This window comes from Ictalurus furcatus, chromosome 4 (assembly GCF_023375685.1).
Source record: "Ictalurus furcatus strain D&B chromosome 4, Billie_1.0, whole genome shotgun sequence".
Taxonomy (NCBI): Eukaryota; Metazoa; Chordata; class Actinopteri; order Siluriformes; family Ictaluridae; genus Ictalurus; species Ictalurus furcatus.
In genome coordinates, this window is record NC_071258.1 from 14,813,128 (window position 1) to 14,837,908 (window position 24,781).

General features: G+C 41.2%; 1 protein-coding gene across 1 annotated transcript in view; it reads left to right on the top strand.

Moving 5' to 3' along the window:
* The first annotated feature begins 61 nt into the window (after positions 1-61).
* Positions 62-24,781, top strand: part of necab2 (N-terminal EF-hand calcium binding protein 2) — a 98,851-nt gene continuing 74,131 nt past the window's right edge. The window contains exons 1-2 of the mRNA XM_053623151.1: positions 62-861; positions 13,226-13,250. Of these exons, the coding sequence (XP_053479126.1) occupies positions 547-861; positions 13,226-13,250 (340 nt within the window). The 5' untranslated portion in view covers positions 62-546. The remainder of the gene's footprint in view (positions 862-13,225; positions 13,251-24,781) is intronic.

Here is a 24,781-nt window from a genome sequence, read left to right on the forward strand (position 1 = left end):
CTTTTTTTTGTTTTTTAAAAATGTTTAAAATCTGGGTGAGAATTTGCTTACCTTCTTTATAGTTGACAGTTTAGATATGAGGTAATTTTCATTTTTCATATCTCAAGTAAAATGCTCAAGATTTTTTTGGTTTAATGAAAGGAATTAATATAATAAAACTACATTCTATTGAGTTTGTAAATTACACCCCAAGCTTTCACTGGATATATATTTAGTTATTTGATTCAAGAGATAGGACAGCCAAATTGACCAGACCCATGCTCAGAAAAAATAAAAAATAAAATAAAAAACTGTTCATAGACTTAACACATAATTACTGCTGCAATAAGATAGCCTACAGAGAGCAAAGAGAGACCTCCATTAGAAAAGGGAAGATGAAATTTTAGTAAAATTATGCTCTGACCCACTACCCACTAAGCAGCAGCTGTACGTTTTCAGTTTTGTGTGTGTGTGTGTGTGCGCGCGCGCGTCGTGAGCTGTGATGTCAGAGCGGGGGGAGGGCATCGCCCCCATAGCGCGCAGCATGAACGCAGCGCGGCAAAGAGGATGTGCGAGCAAGCGGCGCGCTACTGCAGGGACGGCGTCCAGAAGCTGCTCCACAAGGACCAAGCCAAGCTGCGAGCGCAGGACAGCGGCGAGCAGACAAGAGTCCCCGTGCAGAACAGTGAGACCGCGACGGCCGCGCAGCCCGGGAACGGCTCACAGCCCGGCGCCATAGACGGGCTTGTGCGCTGGATCGTCACCAAGATGAGCGACAACAAGAGCATCTCGACGCGCGAGTACGGCAAGGAGGAAGCGGCCGTGGCGCAAGAGCAATTCTTCGCTCCGGAGCCGCGCAAAGGCATTTCAGTCATCCTAGACGTAAGTGGCTTCCTGTTTATCAGCGAGCTGCTTTAAGTGCAAGTGATGAGTTGCGAGGGTGGAGCGCACAGGTTGAGGTTTAATTAGGGTGCTGACTGAGAACACAGCCCCAGTGTAAATTCTACAGCTTTTGCGACTAAATTAACGTCGTATTTGCTCCACAGCCGGTCTCCTACTTCAGAGAAAGCAGCGGAATATTAGCCTATACATTATACTTATTTCACCATCGTTCATTTTAGTGTTTTTCATGAAGTCGCTCTCTCTCTCTCTCTCACACACACACACACTTAAACTCGGCAAGGACTGTTAATTAGCTGATTAGTTGAAGGAGTTGTTAGAAGAGGGAAAACACTAGAATGTGCAGGAAAAGCGGTTTTTCAGGACCAGGGTTGGGTATCTAAAGTGGATAACTCGGAACCGCATGATCAAATAAGCGCGCTCTCTCCAATGGTACAAAGATCAGTGTTGCCAGATTGGGTTAATAACGGCGTAAATTAGGGTTTTTGGCGGTCACATATCACACACATAGTTCCGTGGGATGGTAGCTGATGGTAACTATTATTTAATTACAGTTTGGACTGGTATGTAGTAAATTGGATGGATTTTAAACCGTGCTTAAGGTGGAACCAGTCAGCCCAACCTGGCAACCCTTGCAAACATCTGGCAATTTAATAGCAAACCGACAAATGAGATTCTTTTTGCTGTTGCCTTCTAGTCTGTTTCTGTATTTTTCTACTCATTTGACATGACGACACACTCATTGAATAATTGGTTTTTCTTTTCTTTTCTTTATTTACTGAAACCTGGCAATTAGGCTTCTTGGATCTCTGCAAGGGCGAGGTCTCGGCAGTATTGATTTAGTAGGTCAAAGAGTTGCATTACTGTGTTCATTTGATAATTACCTGATGTACGTAATCATGTCTTAATACACAAATTGCTTTAAGGCTAGCAAGTAAAAAGTAGATCAGTACCAGTCCCAAATAAATCAAGACATACTAATATATTTAAATGGTGCATAAAACTAATTAAACTAAGAAACTCATTTTAAAAAAAAAAAGTCTTGGGGCAAAATTGTACACCAAAAATATAAAATTAAGAGGCTCACACTAGAGAAGAAGCAGTGAGAGGCCAAAAAAAAAAGGGAGAAAGAGAAATGGTGCAGGAGGGGGCATGCAGAGTTTGGAATGAGATAAGGAGGGAAGGAACTAGATGGGGAGAGGGAAGTGCAAAGCGGCGCTATGCAGGGACACACATTCAGGGGCACATGCTTTCTGGGAATCAATGTCCCTCCTTGCTAGCAGGTAGAGACTATCACCTGGGTGATGTGGTTGGGCTGTGAAGGCATGATTACTGTTCATCTAAGTTCATAGACCATTCTTTTATTAATGGAAAACAGTGCTGAGCAGGTCACATCAACAAAACATAAACCTTTATGTAATGAAGATATGATCGGTATGTACATACAATCATGTGAAAAAATAAATACATCTTATGGAAATTGTTGGATTTTTTGACCTATTTGGACAAGCAAATTTGATCATCTTTGAAACCGTTGCTGTTAAAAGCTAGCACTCTATCAAACACATAAAATTGACATTTTGAATAATTTTGCCATTTAAATTAACAAAAAAAAAAAAAAACCCAGTCAGTCACATGGAAAAAGTAAGTAGACCCCTACATTTATCACACCTTCAAATCCATAAAATTAGAATCAGGTGTTCAAGATTGGCTGCCAGTGATTAGAACCTGCTTAATGAGTGCAGGTGAAACCTGCCTTATTTATACCCCTCTCATATCTAGTGTCTAGTGTTCCCTTTGCTACTGAGGTGTGTGGTGTCATCATACCAATATGTAAAGAGTTCTATAAGGTCTTCAGAAAAACGTTGTGTATGTCTGAGTCTGGTAATGGATTTAAAAAGATCTCCAAATTATTTGAAATACATCATTCCACTGTAAGGAAAATAATCTACAAATGGCACAGATTTCAAAGGACTGCCGGTTTGTCCAGGACTGGCCGTCCCAGCAAATTCAGCCCAAGAGCAGACCATCTGATGCTAAAAGATTTCATCACAGGATCTGCTAGTAAGTCTTGCAACTTTTCATGTCAAAGTGCATACTTTTACAATCAGAAAGAGATTGCACAAATTTGACTTGCATGGGAGGCGTGCCAGGAAAAAGCCTTTGTTGTCTAAAAGAACATTAGAGCAAGATTACAGTTTGCCAATGAGCATATAGGTAAAGATCAGGCCTTTTGGAATAATGTGCTCTGGACAGATGAATTGAAGATGGAGGTGTTTGGCCACAGTAACAGCAGACATGCTTAGCGCAGACCAAAGACAGCTTTTCAGGAGAAGCATCTCATACCATCTGTGAAGCACAGTGGTGGAAATGTTATGGTTTGGGGTTGCTTCTCTGCCTCAGGAACTGGAACGATTGCATTCATTGATTCAACTATGAATTCTGCATCATATCAAAGAGTGCTTAAAGATAATGTGAGGCCATCTGTCTGAAAGTTGAAGTTGAACCGAAAGTGGACCTTCCAACAGTATAATGATCCTAAGTACACTAACAAATCCACCAAGGAATGGCTCAAAAAGAAGAAATGAAGGGTGATGGAATGGCCTAGTGAAAGCCCATGGCAGTACATGCAACAAAATCCTCAAAAAACTTGCAAGTGAAAGAATATTGAATGGAAGAGTGGTCAAAAATTCCAGCAAGCTGATATCAGAGACTGATGGACAATTATCCAAGACGCCTACAAGATGTTATTTCTGCTAAAGGAGGCCAAAGGTGTACTTATGTTTTCCATAGAAGAATTTAACATCTATCGATATTTATGTTGAATAAATGATTGAAAATGTAAATTTTCATTGTGGTTTTGTTCAAGTGTATAAACTTTATTAATAGGCACTGTTTCAAAGAGGATCAAATGCTTCCTTGTTCAAATGTGTGAAAAAGAAATTTCATGGAGTGTACTTATTTTTTCACATGACTGTAATTTTCACATACAAGCAGGTTTAGACATAATAGCACCCTGGTTAAAAAGGGATTAGAAAGAGAATGAAAAATGCTTTTGTGGTTAATTAGCTTAATCTTACACAGATAAATAAGAGAGGAATTTAAACATTAATGTATTCTAAGAAAACAAAAAAAAACAACATTTTTTAAAATGTGATTTCAGTATTTGAATACTGTCATATTCAGATCCTTATACTGGGTTACTGGTACCATTGAACCATTAGTTATACCTAACAATAGAGTGAGTGTTTCCACCAGCCAGTTTGAAAGTCGTTAGTATCGAAATAGACTTACCCATATGAAGTGGGGAGGGAAGAACGACTGCATGTAGTGCTGGGCAATGTTCAGGATTAATTTGGTTAATTTGAATGAATCTTTTAAAACAATTTTCAAAATATTAATTCAGATGAACCAAATTAATCATGAAAATTGCCCAGCACTACATGCAGTCGTTCTTCCCTCCCCACTTTGTTATAATATCAACAGTTCTGTCTCACCTCTCCTAACTACAAGGTGTGGAGAATCACCTGGATACCCTCTTTTGTACATGTCTTGTGCACATGTACCTTCCATCTGTTAACTTTCCATTGTCCCTGATGCACCAACCAACACATTAGCAGGCCTGTGACTATATAATGTTAGTGCAGTCAAGCAGTTTTCCCCCCACCATAACACATGCTTCTCTTGGCTGGGCTTTGCTAATGAGCCATACTGCAAGACTTCACTCACGCAGCCAGTGTCTGTAGCCCCTGAAAGCAAAAGACAAGCATCAGTTATGTGCTCTCTGCACTGGCATTGACCATCTTATGGAAGGCATCTCTGCTTCAGATATCCCCTATGCTGACTGTGGGATTATGCCCAGCTGGCAGATTAGAACTTGATTCAGAGTCTGAATCTGATCCAAGTGCTCCAGCCTAAACTGCTAGTCAACAAAGACTGATAAGCAGAGTATAAAGCTGAGAAAGCTGCGTCTCTATATGTCTCTAGAATTATGTCATAAATTTACACAAAATACAATTCCAAAATTTTTGGGACAGTATGGAAAATGCAAAAAAAATCATTTGAAAATTCAGTTCACCCTGTACTATATTGAAAACACATTATTAACACATTATTTGATATTTTACATTGTGAATTTAATTTATTTTTGAAAATATACACTAATTTCAAATTTGATGACTGCAACGCACTTCAAAAAATGTGGGACAGTTGACTGTTTAACACTGTGTAATATTACCCTTTCTTTTAATAACACTTATTAAATGTTTGGTAGGGCTGTGACTGTGGCCATGACAACCGCACCACTGCGGTGATAGTTTGCCAACGCAGTGGTGGAGTGCCATCTGCGGTGGTGTCACATCACACGCCATGTTAATGTTTCTGCTTGAGTGGGCACTATGACAAGTATAAATACAATGTTTTGTATACAAGTATAATAACAGTTGCAATTTTAATTTGAATTTTAGCCTACCATATAGGGGGAGATTTTATGTTAATACACAAATTACGTAATCATAATCAAATGCCTTATATGGTGTTATCTGTTAGTTTGGCGTGGATTTATTTGAGCACAGCAAAATCCAGTCAATCACTTCAGGTTCTGCAGCAGCGATAGATCTTGTTGGGGAAACAAATGTTACATCGACAATCTTGGAACATTTTGGATTTGTGCCTAATGAGAGAGGTGAACCAATACATTTGGATGAAGCCATATGTCGGCTTTGTGGAAAAAAAATAAGTGTTAAACGGGCAAACACTAGCCTACAAATCTTCTAGCCATCTCCAGGCATGTCACCCAACCAACTGTTTTCTCGTTTAAACCTTAAACAATTTATTAGTTAACAATTTATTCAGGTATTGTTAAACAAGTCCTGTTTAACCAAGGTTTAATACTTAAAAAGCACAGACGCATTTTTTTTTTTCGCAGCATGTCTGCACCAGTCCCTTTGCATTATGGGAACGTTTGACTGTCTTAGTGTCCATCAGTTGCATACTGCAAAATCTCACCAGAAGCAGTACACAATACGGGTATTTCTTGCCTACTGAGAATTCGGATATACTACCCCTCTGGCGTTCTGCTTTTCGCCTACTGTGTAGTAGGGTAGTACGCGATTTTGGATGCAGCCTGTCTCTTTATTATCCACACCTTCTCCTCTCCCCTTGCGGGTCAATCACAATACCATATCCCACAGCACCCTCAGGCTGTTTCTCATTGCAGCAACATGACACAACAAGGCTGCTGAGTTGTTTCACTGATGGAAGTGCTAAAATAAATGCTCACGTTTTGTTACAAAACAGATGTCTGAGCCTCATTTTTTTTTTTTTTTTTAATTTAGGTTTTATTTAATTTAAGCCTATAAAATTATTTATTATTATTATTATTATTATTATTATTATTATTATTGTTATTGTATTATGTAGTGATGTAGTGGACCATTGGCTCCCTCCAGCTAGTGTCTCCATTACTCCAAGGCTGCTTTCATGGCCAGCAACTCCCAGTTTTCTACATCCTAATTTCTTTTTACTGATTAAGGGTTAGTCTGTCATCTCACCGTCATGTATCAGGAAACTCTGGACTCCAGTTCCCATCAGCCACTGCACTGCACTACATGTCACATGACCACTTGCACCTGATTCACGTTTCTGTTAATGAGCACTCTTGTGTATATATAGCCATTGTCCGCACCGTTTCTGTCTTTTGTTGTCTTCGATTTTTGTGTTCCATGTTCCCGTGTTTTGTTTCATGCCATAGTATTTTGCCTCGTTGTCTTAGTGTCTTTGTTTTGTTCTTTGATTGTTTAAATAAATGGCAGATGCAAGTGTAGAATTCTATTTTAATTAAAAATGCATGATGCAGACAGCACAAACTTGCACCAAAAACATGAACTATAATTTCAAGGTAAAAAAACATACAAGGTCTGGAGCACAAAATGTGTCAACGAAAGACAACGAACCACAAAAACAAACAATAGATGTGTGCTGTGCAAGACGTGACATAAATACAAGTGCTCATTAAACCAAAACCTTAATCAGGTGCAGTCATGTTATGTGATCCAGTGAGGTGCAGTGGATAATGGTAATCATAGTCCTTGCCAAAGTCCATGTAACTATGACAGAGCCCCCCCCCCTTCAATGCACGGCTCCCGGCATGTGAAATAAGTTAAAGAGGGGGTCCTGGACAGCCCGACGAGATGACAGCTGATCAGAGTACTTAGAAATGCTGCACATCAAGGAGCTGGCAGGAGACACGACGTCCTCCACCATGCAATGAGGCAGAACGATCTCCTCAGCATAGCATACATCTTCCACAAGGCCAGGGGGGGAGCAACTCTGTCCGTGAAGCTTGAGGGGGGGACTGATGTTCTCAGCATAGCAAGAAGGGGGGAGGAGTGACATCCTCAGTGAAGCAGGGAGGCAGAGCGATGTCCTCAGTGGAGAAGGAAGGCAGAGAGGCATCTGAAGTGGAGCCGGGTGACATTTGAAGTGAGCCTCTCCAAAAAAAATTCCCAGAGGAGGCTCATGACATCGGGCCTAGCCATGAGCTGCTCCAGGAAGGCCTCGATTTGGTCGCACTACCTCTGGTTATCCTGGATTTGCTTGCCATGGACCCATATGCAATGAATCATTTCTGCTGCATCCATATTCGGTCTAGCTTTCCATCATGATTATATGTAGGAGGTGGATGCAAGTGCAGAATTCTATTTTAATGAAAAATGCATGATGCAGACAGCACAAAGTTAGACACAAAGTTAACTATGTGCTCAAGGCAAGAATATATACATGGACTAGAGATCGAAACTTGACAATGAAAGACAACAAATGATAAAAGCTTGACAATGTTTGCTGTGCAAGACGTGACTTAAATACAAGTGCACAGCTTGTTAAACCAAAAAGTGAATCAGGTGCAAACAGTCATGTGACGTGATCCGGTGAGGTTCAGTGGCTGATGGCGACCTCTCTCTGGGCTTCTGGAAAATTCACGAATTTTTCACACTACATGTGTAGGATATTATTTCACAGTATCTTCACAATAGTGATCAGAGTCTAGTAGTGAACTATTTAAACGTCAGACTACAAGAGCTGCAGTGTCAAACAGTGGCCGATGTTTAAAGGATCAAGACCAACATTTTTATGATCTCCTGCTACTCCAACTACAACCATTGCACCTTTTAAGAAGGCAGGCATTTAATTTCTGGCATTTTTACCTTTACTGGTTTTCTGGTCATTCTAATGGAAAATAGTTTTAACATCACTGCAGTTACTTATAATAAGAAGTTCTGTACCTAGGCTAGACTTTGGTCTTATTTGGTTAATCATATACAGTGACTCTGTGCCCTGCTGACAGTTGTAGCTAGTTATTATTTTTAAAATTTATTATTTAAAAGTCAAGTTATTTTGAATAAGATGGTTGACTACCTCAACTTAATGTTTATGTAGTCGATGGTCCAACTGACCCAGTTGTCTTGGGAATGAGGACTACTTTTTTTATATCATGTCCTGCACCCTTCATAAATATGACTAAAAATGACTGTGCAACAAACATAAAACATAATAATTCAGATTTTCCATGCCCCTAAATTTCTAAACTTGAAAAATATTTAAAATAAATACAAAAAAGTCTTTACATGTTATATTATTTGATTATTTATGCTGTGTGGTTGGTTGGGCAGGGGCTCTTGTGGCGATTGAGAGCATCATGAATTTTTCACCAAATCCTGGTGGCCTCTTCTAGGAGATTCAGACTTGGTCATAGCCAAACATACTTCTAAATCAACACAGAAATTTGTAAAGAAAAACAAAATAATTTTTTTTCAATTACCATCTCAGTGTCTAAAACTTCTGTGGTCTGAATTAAAGAGGGAAGTCCACATGCACAAAGAATAAAGCAGTTGTCACGTCGCGAGACGTAAGGGAGTTGAATACAGAAGCAGGTGCAGCTAAAGACGTTTATTTAAAGGAGGCAGGCAGACAAATCCAAAACGTGAAACAGCTGTGTAGTCAAAAACAGGTAGTGGGTCGGGCGATCGGCAAACAGGCATGTACAGGGCTAGGCAGGAATCGAAGTTGCAGTCACAGAAAATGGGGTCAAAACACAAAACATGAAACTATGACTGGGAACTGGGAGCGAAAAACCAATGACAGAACAGGGAGGAGACAGAACAGAAACAAAACAAACGCACCTGTCCATAGTAAACAATGTCACAGTTATCGACATTCGAAGTGTGCACGTGCCTGCGCACCAGCACTCAAAGCGCGTGACAGGTGCGCTTTGAGATCGTGGGGAGATCGTGAAAACACTCCTCTCCATTGGCAGGCCTGTCCCCTGGGCAAAATGTCCCCAGCTGAACCAGAAGACTGAGCGGTGTCCTCAGCGGAGCAAGAAAGCAAAGCCACGTCCTCAGCGGAACAGGTAAGCAGAGCGCCGTCCTCAGCGGAACAGTTAAGCAGAGCACTGTCCTCAGCAGAACAACTAAGCAGAGCGACGTCCTCAGTTCACCAGGTAAGCAGAAAAGCATCCTCTGCGGACTCTGCAGGCTGAACTTGGTTGGCTGTGTCAACAGACTTGGGCATGAGTGGAACTTGGTTGTTCATGACGTCGGCTTCGACCTGGGACAGGAACTTAGTGTAAGCAGAGCCTGGGTTGGCCGTCTCTTCGCCCTGGGACAGTAAGGTGTCTTGGGAGGCCGTCTCTTTGCCCTGGGACAGGAACTTGGCGTGAGCAGAGCTTGAGTTGGCCGTCTCTTCAACCTCAGACATGAACATGACTTGGGAGGTCACCTCGTTGGCCTCTAGCAGGACTATGACATTAAGCTGGATCACTGGAGCTGAGACCTCCTCATGGGTCCCAGGCTGAAACTCTGGGGCTGAGGTCACCACGTTGACCTTTGGCTGGAGCTCTGAGGTCGCCATGTTGACCTCTGGCTGAAGCTCTGGAGCTGACACCTCCTCGTGGGCCTCAAGCTGGAGCTCTGAGGATGCCACGTTGACTTCTTTCTGGAGCTCAGCATGCGAGACCTCCTCGTGGGTCTCAAGCTGGAGCTCTCAGGTCGCCACATTGACCTCTGACTGGAGCTTGGTAGGTGAGACCACCTCATGGGTCTTAGGTTTGAGCTCTGGTGCAGAGTTTGCTACGTTGACCTCGGCCTGTAGTTCCGCAAGTGTTTTCTTGTGTAGTTGCTTGTGCTCACGTCAGCTGCTCTTGAAGCATTCCTTAGAGCAGAAAAATGCTTCCTGGAGACCAAGCTTCTTGCATGTAGGACATTGTAGCTGAGTCTCCTTCCACCAGCCCTCAGTCCTACATCCCAGTGGAACCTCCACCACGTTAGCCGGAACCTGAAGTGGATTCTACCCGGTCCACCCACTCATAATAGAGGTGGAAAGGCAGGTCAGCCTTGTTTGTCACATTGATTCCCCTCTCCAGTAAATCCAGGCTGTTTTGTTGCCCTGGCTGCGCGAACTCCTCCAGAAAAAGTTCAGCAAACTGAGTGACGTCTTTGAGGGCACTGGACCCTGTACAGACCAGCTGCCCAGTCACGGGCCGGGCCATAAAACCGGGATACTAAGAACCCAAGCCACTGTTTCTTGGCAGGCTTTGGATGCACCAGGCTAGTGAAGTAAAGACGTTTATTATAAGGAGGCAGGCAGACACATCCAAAACGTGAAACGGCTGCGTAGTCAAAAACAGGCAGTGGGTCGGCCGATCGGCAAACAGGCATGTACAGGGCTAGGCAGGAATCGAAGACACAGTCACAGAAAACGGGGTCAAAATACAAAACATGAAACTATGACTGGGAACTGGGAGCGGAAAACACCAGCTTGGTCTAAGTGAATTAATCTATAGTTACACAAAATTAAGGTACGTAACATTAACTAACTACTATCTAACTAGAATACTCTGTGAAGTGTACTGTGAAGCGAGGGGTATATATATCCCAAACATAATCAGCGTTAAGTGCTGACAGCTGAAAACAATGAAGTCACACCCTCGAACAACAACCAATGACATAACAGGGAGGAGACAGAACAGAAACAAAATAAACGCACATGTCCATAGTAAACAATGTGTCACGATCTTCCCTTTAGGCAGCGCGCTTGGAGAGCCGGAGGGCGTGCGCGAGCGCTCAGCGAGCACCCGCTCTTCGAATGTTGACAACTGTGACATTGTTTACTATGTGTGCGTTTGTTTTGTTTCTGGTCTGTCTCCTCCCTGTTCTGTCATTGGTTGTTGTTCAAGGGTGTGCCTTCATTATTTTCAGCTGTCAGGGCTTAACGCTGATTATGTTCATGATAAATACCTCTCGCTTCCCTTTACACCTCGCGGCATATTATAGTTAGGATAGTTAGAGAGTAGTTAGTTAATGTTAAGTTACCTTGATAGATAAACTAAATTATCATAGAATAGTTCACATAGACCACGCTGGTGTTTTCCGCTCCCAGTTCCAAGTCATAGCTTCACGTTTCTTGTTTTGAGTTTTGACCCCATTTTCTGTGACCGCAACTTCGATTCCTGCCTAACCCTGTATATGCCTGTTTGCCGATTGCCCGACCCACTGGCTGTTTTTGACTACGCATCTGTTTCACGTTTTGGATTTGTCTGCCTGCCTCCTTTAATTAAAACATCTTTACCTGCAACTGCTTCCGTACTCAACTCCCTTACGTCACGGGACATGACACAATGTCACAGTTATCAACATTCGAAGAGCGTGCGCTCGCTGAGCACTTGCGCCTGGCTCATGCACGCGTGCGCCCTCCGGCACTCAAAGCACACTGCAGGCTGCAGCTCTTTCTAAAGGGGAGATTGTGACAGGAGCATAATATGTTCTGCACAGAAGAGTGGATCAGGATTCCATCTATTAGTGTCTCCAACCTTGTTAGACATTAGAGGAATAGGCTTGGTGCTCTTATTTTCTCCAGGGTAGGTGTGATTAATTAGCTGTTATTAATTTTAAAATTTTAAGGGTGCCAATCTGTCTGAAACCATCACACTATTTGACCTCAACATGTCATTTATTGCATGCTACTCTTTTATATTATGTATATATTGCTCATTTTCATCAAGTATGCCAATCATTCTGGAGGGCACTATATGCCTTCTCACTTTTGGGTTACTGTCCCCCTTTTGCTTTCACAGAGATATTGCTCTTCTGAAGTGAAGCTAAACTGGGTCACCTACATTATCTAACAAAACAGTATTAGACTGGAGAAATAATTGATCCAGCCTCCACATGCTTTCAACCAATTCATTTAATGTTTAAGATGCACTTATACCTTTAGCTTATCATCTGAATGTGTCAGCCACCATAGTACATGTCCTGTTATAGGGGATGGCGGATTGCAGAATGATGGATCCCAGATGTGCTACTTTTATAGCATTCCATACCCATGCCACAATTGCTGCCTCCTGTTTCAGCTCATGTGTACAGTCTTCCTAGTATTATTAATTATCTTGAGGAAAAGACACAAACCATGAACACCAATGGCATTTAGCACTTATGGTATAAATTATATATTTGGGATAAATTTTTGGACCTGTTTTTGGGGGCTTCAGTTGATACTGGCACAACATATGGTTTTAAAACCAGAAATATCTTTTTTCTTTGTATAAGACACTTACCTAATTGCCTAATAAATAAATTCAGTTGGATTATACTGAGCCTGGTTCCTCCTTCCTCTTGTGGTGGAGGAAAATGTGTCCACTGGAGGATGAAATGGCAAGCGTATATGTCAGATGGTGCTGTAACTAAATACATTTTGTTACTGTTTGCATTGCTTCTCAATGTGTTTACTGACAAGTTATCTCTAAAGGGATGGGTAGACAGCAAGTTGTTTTGATTAGAGCCAAGAACCTTTTACATTTAATTTGTATTAGAAGAAAATCCAAAAACTTATGCTTGCCCATAGTGTAACTTTGTTTTATATAAATTGTTCATATATAAATTGTCCATAGCTCCTCAATAGAGCATCTTTGTTTTTCTATAATGGAAATAAATAGCATTTTGTTTCCATTGTGTGTGCGCAAGCTTACACTATTATGCAGCACACACCACTTCACATGTACGTGCAAATTGATTACCCAATGTGGAATTACATTTTCAGAAATACAGATTATTCTCTTTACCCATCTGATCTCTATTTCACATTTGCCTATGTAATTATATTATACAGTAATTAAATTATCAAGTCTCTCACTATCTCTTCACAGCTTTATTGCATTGACCAACAGTCTATAAACTGCATATTTATTGTTATATATAAACATTTTAGAATATTTGTTTCTTTTGTTTACAAGAACAATAAATGTAAATTCAACATGAAATAACAGTGTCTCTATTTGGTTTCTTTACAGATATTCCGGAGAGCTGATAAGGATGGTAAGTGTGAATTTAGTCAAACATAATGTTTCTGAATCAATTTAGTTGTCTTGTCCATGGAGGACCTGATTATCCAGATAGATGAGTTACCTCTATCGTCTACTTTACAAGTAGACATAAGGGAGGAGGAAGATGAACAATGTTGCTGAAGTGATTAAATAAAGATGACATACCATGTCTCTAATATCCATTTTTTAGGCCAACTTATATTCTGGGAAGGTTGCCAGTGTATTTGCTAATGGCCCAACTAATTAGAAGGCCATACATGAGTTGTGGTAAATTTGAGATGTAATTTTAGTGCTGTTATGCACTAAAAAAAAAACAACCCTTAAATAAATGTCTCTTAACTCTTATTTTGAAATTACCTTTTGGATGACCTTTGAAATAATGGAAATAAAGTAGATAACCTAATTGACTTAACACAGGAAATGTATGGTAATATGTGTAGTTTGGAAAGTTGAGTTTGAATTTCTTTACCCTAGGTATATTTAAACTTGTCTCCACAACTGTATGCCCAGGTTGGTCTTTGACTTATTTATCCAATGTCATTCTGCACTACATTATGTACTATAAATGCCATACATAAGAGGTGAAATTTTTTACCTGATATATATCCACATAATTAAACTAAACAAATTAACTGCCAACTCTGATCTTTGCCCCTTCAGATTCTGTTTACCTGAGAGCTTCTTAATGAGCTTGAAACAGGTCAAAGCTTAGAAAACATCATGACACTAGATATACGTGCTGTACGTATCTGTAAAGGGCAGTCACTCTCAGAACTGCAGATCAGCCCACAATGGAGCAATGCATAAATATCTTTTTATTACTACTGCCATACTAGAGGTTTTGAAACTGACTTAGAGGTCTGCACATTTCTTGGGCTCCTATATTGTTGCATTAGTTCTGCTAGAGGTAGGAAGAAGGAAAATCTAATTTAAATTGAATAAATTACATGTTCATGGTTCTGCTCCTGATTTTTATTGTAGTGGTGTTATTGTTGACCTTGCCAAATTATCTTTCACATTACACTTTTGCAAAATCTTTTGATTTGTGATTTTTATTTTTCTAAATGAACGGCCATGTTCTTCCAAGTAATTTGATTGAGGGATATTTTATGCTAATTAAATTGGATCTAATATTGTAGATGTACTTGCTAATTAATTTTAGATAAGTCTCATTATGCAAATAAACCCTTTTATCCTCATGCATATTCTGTGGCCTTTAGATCGGTCATCGTTATGAGAGACCCACTCTGGCAAGTTATAAAATCTGTAAAGCATTCGTGGGTAAATACATTTCCTGCATTTTCATTATTGTAATTTTGGGATTATCATAAGCAAAAATTTGTGGCTTGTTTAGCTCACAGCCGTCTGTTTTTTTTCATTGTCGGAACACACAGCCAGCCACTTAAAATGTCTGTTCTTTTTGGTGATTATATGGAAATCTTTGGAATGAAAAACATGAACTTTTTGTTGTTCTTATGTAGGTACAATATGGGTATAAAAAATATTTACACCCCTGTCTGTGGTATCTGTGTATAAGAGACGGTTTGCCATAAAAGGTTCCCTCTTAAAGGAAATAGTTGACGTGCGGTACTAGCACAGAGTGATTTTTAAACCTCTCTGCAGAGCAACTTACTGCAAATTTTAATGAGAGGGAAAAAGACACTGTAGAGGACAACAGGTGATGGATCCCAGACTGTTCCAGACATTTGCTTTAAATCAGAGTAGCTGCGATAAGCTGTATTTGCTTATTCATTTAATTAGTAAACTTTTTGTTTTATCATAGAATTATTTAAAATCCTTTTGTTTGAGTTGTATCAACCTGATGGCCATGTGGTGGAGACTCCATTAAAAGAAAGAATTGTGTTTGCTTTGTTGCTGTATCTTTTACGTTTAATTCCTTTTTATGGGAATATGCAATAATATAATAATACTCAAGTTTAAACCTTTCTTTGGATCGTGTATAACATTTTCCCATCCCAAAATTCTTATTAGTGTGCAATTTATTGCCATAGCTCACTTGAGAAGGATTGGAAGGATAGAGAATTTCAGTCTGCAAGCCTATGATGCTAATTCTCCTTCTTTCATGCACATTGTAAGGAAAGTTCACATGGATATTTTGCATGCTATACCGCTGCTGCTATTAAAAACTGTTCCGACTGCAAAAAATTTTGAGTACAGAATTCAGTCCCCTTTGAAAGTATTTGAACTGCAAGGCCAGTTCTATTGTTTTAGCTATACATTGAAGACATTTGGGTTTGAAAAGATGAATATGAGATGATAGATCAGAATTTCAGCTTTCATTACATAATGTACATCTAGTGTTAAACAACTTAAAACGTGGTACCTTTGGTCTCAGACCACCCAATTTTTAGGTGAGCAAAAGTATAGGAACAGATTAAAAATAAACAACACTTAATATTTGGTTGCATATCCCTTTCTTGCAATAACTGCATCAAGCTGGTGACCCACTGACATCACCAAACTGTTGCATTTTTCTTTTGTGTTGCTTTTCCAGGCTTATACCACACCTTCTTTAAGTTTTTTTGGTAGCGTTTCTCCCGCCTTCAGTCTCCTATTCAGGAGGTGAAATGCATGCTCAACTAGGTTAAGGGCTTGTGATTGACTTGGCCAGTCTAATACCTTCCCCCTGATGAAGTCCTTTGATGTGTTGGCAGTATGTTTTGGGCCATTGTCTTGCTGCATGAGGAAGTTCCTCCCAATTAAATTGGATGCATTGCTCTATAAATTGGAAGGCAGATTGTTTCTGTAGACTTCTGAATTAATTCTGCTGCTATCATCATGAGTTGCATCATCAATAAAGATTAGTAAACCTGTTCCAGAAGCAGACATGCAAGCCCAAACCATGACACTACCACCACTGTACTTGACTGATGAGCTTCTATGTTTTGGATCATGAGCAGATCCTCTCTTTCTCTAGACTCTGGCCTTTCCATCACTTAGAGGTTAATCTTGGTTCCAGAACTTTTGTATTTCTTTGTGAATCCCAATCTGGCTTTCTGATTCTTACTGTTGATGAATGGTTTGCATCTTGTAGTATGACCTCTATATTTCTGCTCTTGAAGTCTTCTTTGAAGGTTGGATTATGATCCTTCACCCCTGCCCTGTGGAGGTAGTTGGTATCGTCACAGACTGTTGTTTTTGGGCAGGGCACACCTGGGCAGCAAGAAACACCTATCAGTCAAATGTTCCAATGTATTTGATCACTTGAAAAAATGGGTGGGTTCAAACAAAAGGTGCCATGTTCTAAGTTGTTTAGCACATCTACATGTAAATATGAGCATCTATATCTATCTATCGTCTCTAAATATCGTCTATATATAAATCTATTGTCTCATTCATCTTATGACTAGAATTGGCCTTACTGGTACAGTACATTTGGAGCTGTATAGCAAACATTAAATAAATTACTTGGGACCAAATGCATTTTTCATGTTTAAATAGTTTCATCTCAAACTCCACATGTACAATTAAACCCATTTAACCCAAGGAACCATTTAGATAGGGTAATTATAAGAGGTCTTTTGGCCCCACAGTTTTCCCCCTGAACTACTTTGTCAAGTGGTGGCACAAAAACTAGCAGGGATGTGACAGTGGCCCTGTGGCTGTAACCCAGCATCACACTCACAGTAGCACCCCCTCTTCAGTATTGCGCCTGCTTAAATGGAGCGCTTGCGTAGGAGAGGGCTACAGATAATTATAGAGAAGTGGGTGGTAATGGAAGTGAAATTCTTCATTTCAAGGTGAGGTGTCACCCTATAGAGTGTGTCCATTAGTTCCTGATTAATGTTTGAGTCATTTAAAATACTGTACAAATTCTGTTTGTGTGTGTGTTTTGGTTTATTTGTGACTACTACCCAATTATGCAGTTTAAGCTTTTAGAAGAGTTAAATCCCTGTTTTTGTTCTTGAGTGCAAGTTTATGCTTCTCTCCTTTTCGCTCTCTCTCTCTTTCTCGCGCTCTCTCTCTCTCTCACACACTCACACACTCACACACATATGCAAAGACCCCTTCTTTCTCCAAGCTTTGCATTCACATGCTTATGCTGGCAACAAGTGACTGTTTACATGCGCTTTCAGTGACAAGTAAACACGTTGATGGTAGCCTTGCCCTCGATGTGAACACAACATGGCTCCCCTCCTCCATATCTTATGCATAATGAATGGATATGGAAGATGCCTTCTTAAAAATGAGGCTCTGCATTTGCATATGGAAAGTCTGTTATTAGCACAAGGTGCAGCACATGTGGACAGCCTTTGGAGAGACCTGCTTTTGCAGGGAGTGAAGGCTGAAGGCTGGGCATTGGGATGAAACACTGCAGTATGATGAAAGCCCTGGTGTGTGGTTATGCGTTATTCCAGCTGCGCCTCATTCATTCTTTATGATGGTTAGAGTTCTAGTCAGGGAAAGTGCAGTACAAGTGTAGAGCGAATCTCATACTACATGCTATTCTTAGAGGAGTTACTGATTAGATGGTGCTTATACATCACACTCTTAACTGAATTGTGAATCATTATGTTGATGTTGATCTCATGGAGACATGACATCGTCCATTCTTAACAGTCTTTCTTGTTAACTCACACATTGACAGCTTCAAAGCTCTGCAGCTTTTTCACATCCAAGTTATACTCGGTCTGAAACTAAAATGACACTTGGGATACACAGTCTCTCTGTACTAGCACTTACTGGGCTTTATGTGTGTCATGAAAATCAGCCCAAAATGTTGAAATTGTAACAGAACTAGCTTCCACCTGGTATGACCATGTTTTTAAAAAAAAATATAACTTGAGAATTTCTTGCAAAATTTCACGTGAATCATAACTACTACTTTAGTAGTAGCCATACTTATACCTTTTGTTAGGTGGTGTGTATACATACATACATACATATATATATATATATATATATATATATGTATATTATACACACACACACAAAAACTGGCCAGTGAGGTATGAATATCCAGTGTGCTGCTGTCTGCAGTTCTTTGTTCAGCTGTGGACAGGGCTATGTATTATTCAGCCTCTTCATTGCTGTCATTCTGCTCTAACTAGAGGCCTCAGCTGCAGTGCCTCTGTGTGGGTGCCATGGACGGCCATTTTAAAGCACAGCTCTCCTGGGAGCAAGCAAGTCAAAGCTCTGACAGATGCATCCATGTACAGTATCTCACAAAAGTGAGTACACCCCTCACATTTTTGTAAATATTTGATTATATCTTTTCATGTGACAACACTGAAGAAATGACACTTTGCTACAATGTAAAGTAGTGAGTGTACAGCTTGTATAACAGTGTAAATTTACTCTCCCCTCAAAATAACTCCACACAGCCATTAATGTCTAAACCACTGGCAACAAACATGAGTACACCTCTAAGTGAAAATGTCCAAATTGGGCCCAGTTAGCCATTTTCCCTCCCCAGTGTCATGTGACTTGTTAGTGTTACAAGGTCTCAGGTGTGAATGGGGAGCGGGTGTGTTAAATTTGGTGTCATCGCTCTCACACTCCCGCATAGTGGTCACTGGAAGTTCAACATGGCACCTCATGGCAAAGAACTCTCTGAGGATCTGAAAAAAAGAATTGTTACTCTACATAAAGATGGCCTAGGCTATAAGAAGATTGCCAAGACCCTGACACTGAGCTGCAGCACGGTGGCCAAGACCATACAGCGGTTTAACAGGACAGGTTCCACTAAGAACAGGCCTTGCCATGGTTGACCAAAGAAGTTGAGTGCACGTGCTCAGCGTCATATCCAGAGGTTGTGTTTGGGAAATAGACGTATGAGTGCTGCCAGTATTGATGCAGAGGTTGAAGGGGTGGGGGGTGAGCCTGTCAGTGCTCAGACCATATGCCAAACACTGCATCAAATTGGTCTGCATGGCTGTCATCCCAGAAGGAAGCCTCTTCTAAAGATGACACACATGAAAGCCCGCAAAAAGTTTGCTGAAGACAAGCAGACTAAGGACATGGATTACTGGAACCATGTCCTGTGGTTTGATGAGACCAAGATAAACTTATTTGGTTCAGATGGTGTCAAGCGTGTGTGGCGGCAACCAGGTGAGGAGTACAAAGACAAGTGTGTCTTGCCTACAGTCAAGCATGGTGGTGTGAGTGTCATGGTCTGGGGCTGCATGAGTGCTGCCGACACTGGGGAGCTACAGTTCATTGAGGGAATCATGAATGCCAACATGTACTGTGACATACTGAAGCAGAGCATGATCCCCTCCCTTCGGAGACTGGGCCGCAGGGCAGTATTCCAGCATGATAGCGACCCCAAACGCACCTCCAAGACGACCACTGCCTTGCTAAAGAAGCTGACGGTGAAGGTGATGGACTAAACCCTATTGAGCATCTGTGGGCCATCCTCAAACGGAAGGTGGAGGAGCACAAGGTCTCTAACATCCACCAGCTCCGTGATGTCGTCATGGAGGAGTGGAAGAGGACTCCAGTGGCAACCTGTGAAGCTCTGGTGAACTCCATGCCCAAGAGGGTTAAGGCAGTGTTGAAAAATAATGGTGGCCACACAAAATAGTGACACTTTGGGCTCAATTTGGACATTTTCACTTAGGGGTGTACTCACTTTTGTTGCCAGTGGTTTAGACATTAATGGCTGTGTGTTGAGTTATTTTGAGGGGACAGTAAATTTACACTGTTATACAAGCTGTACACTCACTACTTTACATTGTAGCAAAGTGTCATTTCTTCAGTGTTGTCACATGAAAAGATATAATCAAATATTTATAAAAATGTGAGGGGTGTACTCACTTTTGTGAGATACTGTATCTGTGCAAGCACAAAGGTCCAAGTCCTTGGATTTCCTTTACTCAGTATAACAGTTTAGTAGAACATCTATTTTTTTTTTATAAACATATAGACATAAAGTCTTCAATACCAATTAAAGTAACAGACAAAAATATACGGAATACAAATAGCTACAAGTTATTCTAATTTGGTTTTCCACAGATTTACTTTGTGTGTACAATATATGACTGAACAGAAACTACATACAAAAACATTACAGTGTGTCTGTGATGAAAAAATGGGTGATCTGGGTTATAATGATTCTTGCATAATATTAAATGTGTTAGTTCAAAATGTCATAAATTAGTAGTTGGAAAATTTGTTTTCAAAGAACCTCTCTAACTAAACTTTCCAGTAGAAATGTTTTTGTAATACACAGTTTCATATTTTAGACAATCATCAAGGAAAATGCCAGAATTAACACACATACAAAAAAAGGAAAATAAAATATTTATCAGTTTGTGTTGTCTTGTGTGGCCAAAGAGATAGATAATTTTATGCATTTAACACTTAACTACACATTCAACACTTAAGCTACATATCAGACTTTGTTAATTCACATTTCTTTGACACTAAGGAGAAAATTTTAAAATAAAACCTTTTCTTTAGTAGACCTAACCAATGTTTTTTTCCAAGTTACTGTTTCACTAACAATATAATTTCTATATGAATCATAGACACCACTCAATAATAATAATCATAGTCATAATCATAATCATAAGTAGGCATCAAAAGATCCAAGACCAAATCTCACAACTACAGACCCATCTGTATTGGTGCCATTGGTTACATTAGTGTTGTCCTACATTTAAAACATCTGGGTTACGCATGTAACCTTGTTCACTGAGAAGGAAACAAGACGCTGCGTGAGCTCAACGCTGTGGGAAGGTCCTTCGTGCGTGACTGGTATCTGAAGCTTATGTAATATCATGCCTATTTATAGGCCTGCCGTGATCAGGTGATGTGGCAATTAAGCGCCTTGCGTGATATATAAACTGCACCTGTGAACCGCGCCATCAGCCTTTATTATCTGAATTGAAGACACAATTCACAGGCATGCCCCAGTATGACAAAGCTATGCAACATCTCGTTCCCTTCTCAGGGAGCAGGGTTACATGCATAACCCAGATGTTCCCTTTCAAAGGGAACTCCAGGTTGCGTGAGCTCAATGCTATGTAAACAAGAATACCCACTCTGTCATACTGAGGGTATGGCCTGTTCAAAAAGATCCGAGCCCAAGGGTCACTACAAGACACTCGAGCCTGGGACAGAATGTATATCCAGGCTGTAATATCGAATGAATGTGTGCAGCGTAGACCACCCTGCTGCAGCACACATATCCTGTAAGGATACCCCTTTGGACAAAGCCTTCGAGGAGGCGTCCCCCCCCTAGTGGAATGAGACCCTATTCCTGAAAGCGTAGCGAGACCGCGCGACTCATAAGCGATAGAGATTGCTTCCACTATCCAATTAGAGATACGCTGCTTCAACACAGCATCACCTCTACTGTCACAGCCAAAGCAGACCAGCAGTTGCTCCGACTTACGCCACTGGCTGGAGCAGTGGATGTGAGTACAGAGAGCCCTTACTGGACACAGTTGGTGTAATTTCTCTTGTTCCGGTGTGAAGAATGGAGGAGGGCAGAAAGCCTGCAACACTAGTGGCTGGACAGCAGATGTAGGCACTTTAGGAATATAATCCAGCCCAGGATACAGGAAGGCCTTGGCTAATCCAGGGGTAAAGTCAAGGCAGGAAGGGGAAACAGAAAGAGCTTGTAGATCTCCTACTCACTTGAGAGATGCCAGGGCCAGCAAAAGAGCTACCTTTGGAGTCAGAGGCCGAGTCTAAGGGCTCAAATGGGGCACCTGACAGACCTTCCAGGACCACAGAAAGGTCAGAGGAAGGTATCCATGGCCTGCAGATGGGCCTCAGCTGCCTGATACCACACCTAAACCTCAAAGTTAGAGGATGTTGCCCTACAGAGGCTCCATCAATAGGGGCGTGGCTGTCCGAAATGATGCCCACATAGACCCTGATTGCAGAAGGAGCTAACCCCGCTGAGAAACGTCTGTGTAAAAACTCTAGGACTGTAGCTATTGCGCAATTCCCTGGGTCTAGCTGACGTTCCTCACTCCACGAGACAAAAAGTTGCCATTGGAGCACATACAATTTCCTTGTGGATGGTTCTGTAGCGTTCAACATGGTCTCTACAACTTCAGTAGTGAGACCAGGATTTATGAGTTGGTGCCAGACCCACAGTTTCCATAGTTCCGGCTGAGGGTGATTAATCAGCTCTCTGGCCTGAGACAGTAGATCCCTGCAGATGGGAATCTCCCAAGGAGTGCCGTCTAGCAGAGATATTATCTGAGAACCATATTCGAGCTGGCCAATAAGGTGCTACTAGCAGCAGACGTAGACAGTCATGGCGAACTCTCACTAGAAATTGTGGGAGCAGAGCGATTGGGGGGAAAAAGCATATAGATGTGACCTTGGCCACATGTGTACCATGGTGTACAGTCCTAATGGTGAGGGAGGAGTGAGGGCAAACCACAGCGGGCAGTGTGTTGGCTCCTTGGAGGCGAACACATCCACTTCCGCTTGGCCGAACCTCCGCCATATAGACTCCACCACTTGTGGATGGAGCCACCAATCCCTGGGCCTCAACCCCTACCTCAACAGGATGTCTGCCCCCACATTCCAGTTGCCCAGAATGTACATTGCACTCACTAACAAAAACTTTCCCTCTGCCCTTAGAAGAACGTTATCCTCATTGGTGGCAATATGAGACCACAGCTGTGTTGTCTGTCACAACTAACACATGGTGACCTCTCAATTGAGGAAGAAAGAATTTCAGTGCTAGAAATATGGCCCCCATTTCTGAGCCCCAAGCTCTTCATGTGGGCAAGAACAACATCTTGATGTTGAATCGGCAGTTCCCTGGATTGTGCTAGAATTAACCAGTCATCCAGGTAGTTTGGTACACGAATGCCCTGGAGTCGGAATGGAGCCAGAATGATATCCATGCACTTTGTGAAGGTACGAGGGGATAAAGCTAGCCCGAAGGGAAGAACCCAATATTGGTATGCATTGCCTTCAAACGCAAACCTCAGGAACTTCCTGTGACTGGGCAATGTTTCGATGTGGAAATATGCATCTTTTAGATCTATCGTCACAAACCCATCCTCAAACTTAATCTGTAGAACGATAAGTTTGGGCATCAGCATCTTTACCCTGTATGTCCGAAGAGTACAGTTCAGATGACGCAGATCTAAAATTGTCCGCAAACCACCATCTTTTTTGTGGAGCAGGAAATAATGGCTGTAATAACCTCCCTCCCTCAGGGAACGGGGTGCATGTTCTATGGCTCCTTTGTCCAAGAGGGATCTTGCTTTCTGCGCTAACGTTGGGCTCTGCTCTGTGCTGACCTCTATGGTGAGCACACCTCTGAACCGGGGGTGGGGGGTGGGTTGAGCTCTGAACTGGACCTGGTAACCCTTTCCCACGGTAGACAGAACCCATGGAGACACATTTGGCAGTAGATTCCACACTGCCAGATGGTTTTTTAGCGTTGCTAACTTTTCCACATTCTGTTGGAGGGAAAGCATCATGCTTTTTTGGGGGGGGACAGAAAAGTAAAGAGATTTTTCTTTATGTTTTTGTGAAAAGATAGAGAGAAAATTAAGTCTTTTTGCGAGCTTTACACAAACAACATGCAGTCTCGCTGAAGATAATAAGGCTGATGGCACGGTTCACAGGTGCCATTTATATATCATGCAACGTGCTTAATTGCCACGTCACCTGATCATGGCAGGCCTATAAATAGTCATAATGATACTGATACAAGCTTCAGATACTGGTCACGCACGAGGGTGCTTCCCACAGCGTTGAGTTCACGCAACGTGGAGTTCCCTTCTCAGGGAACAGGGTTAAATGTGTAACCCAGACGTTTTAAATGTAGGACAACACTAATGTAACCAATGGCGCCAAATATTTTACAAATATCGAGCCTAACAATTTAAAAGAATGTCAACTTCAGAAATATGTTTTTTTAATGTGTCCTGGGTCTAATATCTCACACCATTACTGTAATATTCCATAGTTTTCTAACAAACATTCCCTGTAGCTCAATTATTTTCCATTGTGTTATGACCATGGTCTAGAGTCAAGGTGTAACATAAATAATTTGACTGAAACCAAGATTTTTTTATTCAATTAAAGAAACATAAAACTTCAGGGTTTAGACAGGCCAACATAATAAACAAAAGAAGAAAAAAATACTTGTCCCAACACAACTAACTTTACTAATGATCTTAAAAAAATGTCTTACCTAACTCCCTCGCTAACCACATAAACAGGAGAAAAGGTATAGGTTAAAAAAATGCCGCTCAACCCCTACGGCTTCTTTACTTAGCTGGAACGAAATAAGGTGAATAAGTAACCAAGTAACATAATAGAAACGGACTGTAATTAAAACGTGGGCATTGGTAGACAAACATTGGTCAGATGTTACTAAGTAAGGAGGGGGCATTATGTAAATAAGTAAACAACTCAAGGGGAACCACAATGGTTATGACACACGAGGAGAACTAATCATATAATCAAAACAAACTTTCTCTCACACACACACGCACGACTTAAAGCATCTTGACACATTAGTCCAGCTTAGCCAGTTAACATCTCTTTTTACAACAAAAAATCAACAAATCC